Raw genomic sequence first — 9,529 nt, 5'->3', positions numbered from 1 at the left:
AACCCATTCCGGTACTTCCAGGTTCGGCGAGGTTCGCAATCTGAAAATGTGCAACCCTCAGCGTTCGTAACCCGAGATATGACTGTGTGTACTTTTGCCAGGCTTCTCTCCTTCAGACCTTCCCTCAACATGTTAGTAGTGTGGGACTGGTCTGAGATGTCACAGTATGCCCGTATTGAGTATGTGCGATCCTGCTGGCTCTCTGAATAGGGCCTTATGTATATGCTCTAAGCCTTTTTCTTCCCTGCTGATTTCACTTTGCACAATGCTTTTCAAAACAGCAACACCATCAACATCATGGAAACATCGGCATGGCTTTTCCTTACTGGGGAACAAATTACTTGTTTGAAACAAATGTAATCTTCCCCTTCTTTTCTGAACATTTACTTGACATTAAAATGCATTTATTATGGACACTTTCCCCCCCCTTTCATGTCTGTGTGGTGCATTTTCCTGGTTCCATTTTGCTCCGTCTCTCATCGCAGAAGATGCCAATTAAACTGTCACAAGTTTAAAGAAGTTCAGAATTCAAAACTGGCAGGGTTTAATGGTGCTCTTAAAATAGCATAATTAACCAGCTTCCAAGGAAAACAGCAGTCTCCGTCGCTTCACCAGTGATATGATGTAATATAGTCCCAGAGACAGCAAAGTGGTTTAGTACTACCTTAAAGCCAATTAAATGTAAGAGGCGCTGATTTAATCCAACAATAGAAGTACCAGGATGTCAGGTTACATGGGGAGAATGGTCCTCTCTGTCCTTCAGAAGGCAATTAAAATGTTATTTAAGCAGACGGGACACTACACAGGAACACAGGAAATACATAGGCAGGGAGCTGGCCCATCTACTTTGCTATTGTCTGCTACAGTGACTGGTAGCAGCTCTCCAGAGTCCTGGGCAGGTATATTTCTCAGCTGTATCTGCAGATGTTGGGGACTGAACCTGGGATATTGGACATACCAAGTGTGTGCTTTGTGTACACAAACAGGATGGGCTGCAGTCTTGCACACAGTAACAACAATCCACACACAGAGCTGATTTCAAGGGACTTAATTAAACCTAAAGGTGGACAGGTCTAGCCTATTCTGCCTTGGATGTCTTGCATTAAGGCATTGTCCTTTTGATACATGTTGTCACGAACACATCTGCCCGAAGTAGAGAAACACAGCATGTGTTAGTAAGAAGTCAGACAGCTGGGAGCAGCCCTCCTCCCCCTCTCTCTGAGACACAGAAATGAATGTTGATCAGGAGTTAGCAGAGAGTGGGAGGGTGAGAAGTCAGCTTGCTCAAGAAGCACAGGCAGACTTGCAAAGCAGGAGGAATAGCATTTCCTCACTGGAAGAGGAGGCAATTAATCAAGCAAACCCAGAAACATAAGGGTCATAGGTTCAGGATATTCTGCAGAACCAGGAGGCGGTCTTCAGAAGGGTCAACTGATTCATAAGCCGCGGACGTTTGGTTAGACGTCTGAGGCTAACTCTTTGCATTGCAATAAATCTTCAAGCTAATTATGACTTGTGCGCTGTTTTATCAAGATGGCAGTCTGGGCTCCTGACACATGTCCCCAAATGGATGTTTGGACTAAAGGTGGGTTTTGTGTCTGAAAACTGGGTGGCTGCTGCCTGCTTCTATGCATGTCTCAATGGGTTTAATGAGACTTATGTCCAGGGGTGCCAACTTGAATCAAATATTGGGGAGGGGGAGGTAAGCCCCGCCCTGCATAATCGATCACATGAGGCGGTGCACTGACACCATTTGAATGGCAACGTGCATTAACTTTCTGCAATCCTTTGTGTGGCAGGGGGCCATTTGCAGTACTTGGACACACACACACTCCAGGGTAATGAAGATGTAGGTTGATGAGGTGAAAAAGAGGGTCAGGCTTCTATAGCTTTAATTGTTTAGTGAAAGAGATGATTTCAGCAGGTGTAGCTTGCATGAAAAGCTGCACCTGCTCAAATTCCATCTACTACACAACTATGAAAGTTGCCAGTGCCGTTCTCCCTTTTGCAACACATTAAATGCCTAGGTTCCAGCCACCTCTAGCTCAAGCAAGGCCTGTGGGCTGGATGCAACCCTTGGGAAGAAGCAGGAGCTAAGGGGCAGAGCATCTGCTTTGCATGCAGGAGGTCAATTCCTGACATTTCCAGTATGAACGACACTGGGTTGGATGTCCAAATGGCCTGACTCAGTGCTAGATGGCCAAATGGTGAAATTGTGGATGGAAAGAGGTGTGTGTAGACAACTCCGACTTTTGCCTTTCTAGAATGGAACTCTACAAAAGTATGAATCACATTCATTGCTCCACCTACTTTTGCCTTTTGTGTGCCCCCCCCCCACTATGGCAGAGCTTTTCAACCTTTTTGAGTCCACGGCTCCCTTGACCAACTGCATTCTTTCTGCGGCACCCCTGTGGGGCTCAGGAGCCCAGTTACGTTCCCCCTTGCTTGCAGAGCTGGCAGCCTCTCACCCTTTTTCAAACACCCTCGACCTCCTCTCCTCTCCCCTCTCCTTGGGAGTTGTGCTGCTGCCACCCCAGTCTCTGAGCTGCCCTCCCTGCCCCAAAGGGAGGAGCCTCCTCACACTGCCCCACAAGGGCCTAGGACTTGTCCTGTCCAAACAACAAGGGCTGGTGAACTGGCTGGCTGGGCTCCATCGGCTGCTTGCTTGCCTACTCCTCAGCTCCTGGCAACCAGCACCCCTGGCCAGCCCCAGAGGCACCATTTGCCTGCAGAGCTTGTAGCCAGGGCTGCTGCAACAAACAGCTGTGCAGCTCTTTGGGAGGTAGAGACACGAGAGGGCATCAGAGGAGGGAGGGAGGGAAGGAAGGAAGGAAGGAAGGAAGGAAGGAAGGAAGGAAGGAAGGAAGGAAAGAAAGAAAGAAAGAAAGAAAGAAAGAAAGAAAGAAAGAAAGAAAGAAAGAAAGAAAGAAAGAAAGAGACAGAAGCCAGTGTTGTCTGCGGCACCCCTGACCACCATTCAAGACACCCCAGGGTGCCATGGCACACTGGTTGAAAATCACTGCACTATGGTAAGCTGTCTTGAGTCCATATCAGGGGGAAAGGAGGGGTTTACACAAATATATAGCAATATATAGCACAAAAGAGAACATCACCATTAGGCTGGGAAAGCTTACCCATCCCGTCTTAAAACACCTATCCTCTCCTAGCGTGCATATCTATATATTAAAAGCTCAAGTGGAACACTTCGTTACAAATGTCTACATTGCCACTATCTCGCAGGGCTGCTTGAAGTATAGGAAGAGGAGCTCCTTGACATGCTCTGTGCCAGCTCAGTAACATTTTCAGGATCTGCACATAAAAACAAGAGGGGAGCAAAATATTACCCTGAACCTTTCTCAACAGCTATAGAAAAGCAGAAAAATCTTATGACACTCATGTGGTTGGTTTTACCATATATCTACCATATACCATCTCATATATCAGTACTGTATCTGTTCATTTCACTTCATTAGCCTCAAGCCTGCTGGTTTGCGGGAAAGTGAGGGACACTTCCTGTAATCTACAAATTGATGGGCTTGTGCAGGAGCCTTGCTGCTCAGTGGCACTTTTTTTTTGTATGCAGAAGCCCCTAATTTTAATCCTTGGCATCTCCCAGCAGAGTTGAGAATAACTCCTGTTGGAAACCGTGGAGAACCCCCACCAGTTAGTATAGATTGGGTTCAGACCCTTTGTCCTGCCAGATGTTGCTGGACTACAACTCCCATCACCCCTAGTAGCAGTCCTAGTATCTGGTAGTCCATGGCCAGTGGCAAGGGATGATGGGAGTTGCAGTTCAACTATGTCTGGAAGGTCCAGGTTTCCCACATCTGTACTGAGTTAGGTGGACCAACAGGCTGACTCTGTCCGAGGCAGTTTCTCTATGTTCGTTACATTACAAAACCAAGCAGTCTTTCACAGAAACATTTGGAAGATTCTGCGCTTAGATTCCCCTTGTGAGCTTCCTATAGGAAGTTCATAAGACCAGAGCTATGGACTGGAAATCCCATTTGCTTCCAATCTTGTCACAATAACCATGCAAAGGCAAGCCAGTTGTTCTGCTCTTCTAGAGAAGATGACCCAGGAAAGGACTTCAGCCCTGTGGTTGGGGACTCTGACAACTAAGCATGCAGTATGAGCCCCTCCTCATGAGTTAGCTCCCCAAACATCCAAGCTCCCTCATGTAATCCTGCACTGGAAATACCAAGAGGCACACAAGGAGGATGCTGAATGTCAGAGATGCACACATTTCCAAGCTAGCACATGGCCCCTTTGAGTCCACTCCACTCTCTCTTAAGGGGAGGTACAGCTTCAGAAGTCATCAACTCCTCCATCAGGATAGGAGGTAGAGATGTGGAACCCATGGTCCTCCAGATGTTACTGCACTCCAACTCTTGTTTTCCCTGACAATGCTGGCCTGGGCAGATAGGGTCTAAAAATATCTGGAGGGCCACAGGTTCTCCATCTCTTCTAGAAGACCTCATCTGAATGCCACACTCGCTGTATTGGACATCTTGCTGCCAGCTAGGCCCCTTTGGATTATGCTTAGTGCCCAAGTATCCTGTCACTGGAACAGGCAACTTCCTTATCAGTTCAATGCATCGCTTTCTCCACAGGCCTAACAGGTATGCCACTCTTTGTCTTCCAATACGGCTGTTGCATTTTTATTATAACTACTGCATGTTCCCCAACTCCTGACTCAATTTGATTTTGACACTTGCAAAAGATTCCACACCCATCCACGCCATACACCAAATATGACTTACTTGGTCCTTTGTTTTCCCATGCTCATTCCCCAAACGGAAGTTGTCCTTCTCTATAATGCCAAGCTTACTAGCAAGAAGCCCCCAGTTTCTTTTTCTTGTGGCTATCTCTGTGGCCACCTTAACAAGTTGCAGGTCATTCAGTCCTTCTTTATCCTGAATATCTGCAGTGATCTGTAAAAACAAAGTGGATTATTAGAGAACTGCATTCTATGGGTGAGCCACATGGTCCTCGGTGGACTCAGCTTCTGGTTAGAACTTTATTCTGATTGGTTAATAACATAAAGTTATATTTTAAATGACCTTGCTGAGCGGAAACCCATTCAAGCATTCTGATTCCATCTATTCTACAGCTTAATTCCTTGGATGTTGTTACAGTACAATTACTGGATTAAATATATATATATATATGCTATTAGACAACTGTAGAAATACTCCACTGCTGAAAGATGAAATAAGAATAAAGGTTGCAACAGAAGACTCTGAAAAAATGAAAGGCATGCCGAGATAAGAACTAAACAGTAGCCATATTATAAAAACTTCTGGGAAGTTACCCGGTTTGCATTTAACAGCCTTGTATATTTCTCTTTCGCTTCCTTCACACTCTGTGAAAAGACAGAGCATGTAGAATGATGTACATGGTACCTCTGGTTACAAACTTAATTCGTTCCAGTGGTCTGTTCTTAACCTGAGGTACCACTTTAAATAATGGGGTCTCCTGCTGCTGCCACGCCGCCGGCATGCAATTTCTGTTCTCATCCTGAGGTAAAGTTCTTAACCTGAGGTCAGGGCCGTCTTAACCATAGGTGCCAGGAGTGTGGGGCACCCGGGTGCCAGGCTCTCAGGGGCGCCAGGCCAAGAATCCGGTGCCCAAGAGTTGGAGTCTGGGGAAGAGCCTGCCCGTCGGAGCGCCACAACAGGCTCTTCTGCTACTGGCTGCTCTGCACCACGAGTTCAGGGGCAAGCGAGCCAGTGAAGCGCTGAGGCGGCTGGCCGGCCGGCTGGCTCCACCCTCCTGTGATCCTGGGATTGGCATAGGGCCGTGGAGAGGCCCGCCCAGCGCATGCTGCTCACACCACAAGGTGCCTGGCTTCACTTAGTTGCCGACGTCTCGGGCTGGTTTGTTGTGCTGGGCTGGGGGCGGGGGCGGATCTTTGCACCCTGGTGCCGCATATGCTTAAGACATCCCTGCCTGAGATACTACTTCCGGGTTAGAGGAGTCTGTAACCCGAAGTGTTTGTAACCTGAGGTACCACTGTAATGGGGCTGTGCTTCTGGCCCCGCCCAAACCATGTGCAGCTCCTCCCATTCATATCATTCATGAAATTGCACGGGTGCCTCTGCATGTAGTTACTGGCTTCCTCAGCTCCTGGAACCTCACACAGTAGATGACGGGGACAAAGGGAGAAACAGGTGTGTGTCTGGGCAGGTCCGGATGTGTGGGCTCATTGCAGCTTTCTAAGCACTTTGTCCCTTCATGCAAGTAACTGTTGGCTGCTTGTGGCAAAACGGTTAGCAACATCTCGCTTTGGATCACAAGACAAGATGGTATCTAAAATGCTACCGTATTTCAGAATGGTCCTCTGAGCTCTCTTTAAAAGCTATGATTCCATAGGAACAGGTCAAGTGTCTACATCAGGCACCCCCAAACTGCGGCCCTCCAGATGTTTTGGCCTACAACTCCCATGATCCCTAGCTAACAGGACCAGTGGTCAGGGATGATGGGAATTGTAGTCCAAAACATCTGGAGGGCCAAAGTTTGGGGGTGCCTGGTCTACATGAACAAAGTACTGGGATTTCCACAGGATTTGAGACATCTTCCATATGCTCTCCATGCAAACAGCCCTACCTGCCATTTCTAAACTACTGCATCTCAAGCCCTCGAAGTCAGATTAAGTGTACTTCAAATAGATACTGTACACAAATCAAAAGCAGACGATTTAGAATTGATACAAAATTGACAATGATCCAAAAGCATCCAATTTAGAATTGCACTCTCTCTCTCACACACATCCTTCTGAATTAATCTGATCTTTCAAAAGCCAGACCAATAAGAATGCCATTCAACCCTTCAGAAGGCTGCTAATCCTTGGCGTTTTGCGGTTCTCTGTATTTAACTGATACAAGCTTTGCAAATATGTGGACTTATTAGAATTCTGGAAAGAGATGTTGACTGTACTCATATTGCTGGTTGGATCCAGAGATATTAAAAGTCCAACAGATATACCCTTGTTACATTATGTCACGTGCATATTCTTTAATGTGGACTGGTAACCACCTTCTTTTCTCCCACAGATTATTATTAGAGAAAAGTGACAACTTTTTTTAAAAAGGGAAATCTTAAAAATAAATCATAATGTCTACTTACACTCAGATAAGAAGTAGGATGCTCAATTTGTGTCAGATTTGGAGGTATGATTGGAAAATCTAGCGTAGATTTGACTATTTCTTCTGAAAAGGATAGAACCCAGGCAACAAACATATCTTCAGAGATATACCCTAAGGAGAAAATGTTCTTCTTACATTAATGCTATTTATCTGCAAGACAATGGGTGCCATCCTGTACCTGAAGTTACTAAAGAACACATTACTGTAGCCCAGTCTGGAAGTTCCCAAAGCATCATGGATATTCTACCACTAGGGAAGGTTGGTTTTAAAAAGTGCTCTGATCCAAAGCTCTTCAGATATTCAGAGCTGGAGATACATCTCCTAGGAAGAGCAGGACTTCCTATTCACTGAATTGTCAGGGGCAATAGCTGCACATGAGTGCAATGAGGATGGGTACATATTTTTATCTGGAATTGTCATGAATAGGAAAGTCCTTGTGGATGCAGGAAAGCTGTTCACGTAGGGTTCTGCGTAGAGAATAGCCTCTGGATCACAGAGGAATATATGTAATTTACATACATAAATACTTACTGCAAATTTATGTAGGTATGTAAAGGGACAGCAGCGACGGTATATGATGCTTTGGTTCAGGGGCGTACCCAGGATCAAAATTTGGGGGGGCAAGGGGCGGGAGGGGAGGGGCCACAGTGGGAATGTGGGCGGGGCTACGTGGCCTGCGTCCAACCAGCTCTTCTGAGGAGGCAGCCCCAGGCTCTTGTTCCCGGCGCGAAGCTCCAGAGGCGCGCGGGGAACGCAAGCCTGGGGCTGCCTCCTCCGCGCCTCCCAGGTCTTCTGAGGAGGCGGCCCCAAGCTCCCGTTCCCGGCACGAAGCTCCAGAGGTGCGCGGGGAATGCGAGCCTGTGGCTGCCTCCTCCACTTACACTCCCCGCTCCCGCTTACGCTCCCCTCGCGCCTCTGGAGCTTTGCGCTGGGAGCCGGAGCCTGGGGCTGCCACGCTGCGCCCCTTAGCCTTTTACTTCTAGGGGGGAATTGCCCCCTCCTGCCCCCTGCCCACGGCACTGGTCGCCCCTCTGGGCAGCTCGCCCCATCCCCCGGGTGCGCTGTTTCTGCCCCGAGCGCAGACGGCTCAGCCTCCTCCTCCTCTGCTTCCCACCCGGCTCCCCACTGTGCCTCCTGGGCTGGCTCCGCAGCCACTGTCCCTGGCTGAGCTGCCCCTGCAGCTGCTCTGCATAGACATCAAGGCACCCAGCCAGAAAAGTGAGTGTGAGTGCCTCGACCCGGGGAGAAAGTGGGGGGAGGGAGGATCTTGGAAGGGTTGAAGGAGCCTGCAGTGTGTGTGTGTGTGTGTGTGTGTGTGTGTGTGTGTGTGCGTGTGCGTGTGTGTGTGTGCATTTGCTGCTGCTGACTGACTGTATTTCGAATTGGGGGAGTGTCTGTTTCTCCTGCTGCAGGGGAGAAAACTACAAAGAAGTGACTTCTTGGTGGGGGTGGTCGGGGTGGGGTGGGGAGAACAAGCGAGGATCCCTCCGTCTCTTACGTTTACACCCCACCGCTTTTGCAGCTCGATAGTGGGAGGGGGAGAGGAGAAAGTATGATGGGTTATGGAAAGGGGAAAGGGGGGAGGGCTGGTCTGTTTCTTTCTGGCTGGGGCCGCGCCCCCCGCTTTTTACATTAAGATTTCTTCTTTCTTTTTAGCTTGGGGGGGGCAGCTGGCTTCTAGAGTAGGGCAGCTGCCCTAACTTGCCCCGTGGTGGGTACGCCCTTGCTTTGGTTTTAAAATAATAAACACGATCTAGCCATAGTTAAGCACTTTTAAGCCCCATTGGTTTCAGTGGGGAGAAAGTGGGTATATTCTTAATTGTCTCATTGGAATTAACAGGAACAGCTTGATTCAAGTGAGTCATGTAAAAGCAAAATAATCCTGGAAACCCCATCTCTTTGCAAACTTCCCCTCATTTCTGTTTGCCACATAACGAAGAAGCCACAAGATGGTGCTGTGTCACATCCTTTATGAAAAAAATATGGTACATTGTTTTTGATCTTCTTTCAGTCAATTTAAGTTTCCTGTTAACATACCGTAGTATCCTATACATCATGGACCCTGGAATGCACATTTATTCGATCAATATTCTCAAAAAGTCAGCAAACTACCTTGATTGTCTTTATCCACTTCCTTGAGGAAAGTAGCAGAAAGTTCATCAACGGCACTGCAACTTTGCATAGGATATAAGTCATGCAGCAAATCCCTGATTTGTTCCTTGCCAATAATGCCAGAGAATTATGTTTGGTATAGTCCTAAGCAAGGGAGATGGGAGAGAAAAACTGGAGGTTATTTTCTAAATCTGCTCCAAATATTTCCCCTGTTTTTATTTTTAGTTAGAATTACTGGCCATTTTGGAGAAATAAAAAATCCTGTCGTT

General features: G+C 47.5%; 1 protein-coding gene across 8 annotated transcripts in view; it reads right to left on the bottom strand.

The window, feature by feature from the left end:
- LOC132591255 (uncharacterized) overlaps positions 1–9,529 on the bottom strand; it is a 119,251-nt gene that overhangs the window by 78,995 nt on the left and 30,727 nt on the right. For 6 of the 8 annotated variants that reach the window (XR_015947350.1, XR_015947352.1, XR_015947356.1 and 3 more), the window contains 4 exons: positions 9,261–9,404; positions 7,129–7,259; positions 4,764–4,934; positions 521–3,309 (listed from right to left, as the gene is read on the bottom strand). Coding sequence is in view for 1 of the 8 variants with exons in the window: in XM_088659012.1 (XP_088515138.1) it covers positions 4,764–4,934; positions 7,129–7,259; positions 9,261–9,330 (372 nt within the window). In the remaining 7 variants the exon portion in view is untranslated. Of the gene's footprint in view, positions 1–520; positions 3,310–4,763; positions 4,935–7,128; positions 7,260–9,260; positions 9,405–9,529 lie in introns of those variants that run through there. The other 2 variants (XR_015947354.1, XM_088659012.1) reach the window with 1 other exon arrangement.

This window comes from Zootoca vivipara, chromosome 15, assembly GCF_965207765.1.
Source record: "Zootoca vivipara chromosome 15, rZooViv2.hap1.1, whole genome shotgun sequence".
Classification (NCBI taxonomy): Eukaryota; Metazoa; Chordata; class Lepidosauria; order Squamata; family Lacertidae; genus Zootoca; species Zootoca vivipara.
This window is presented reverse-complemented; position numbering and strand designations above follow the sequence as displayed.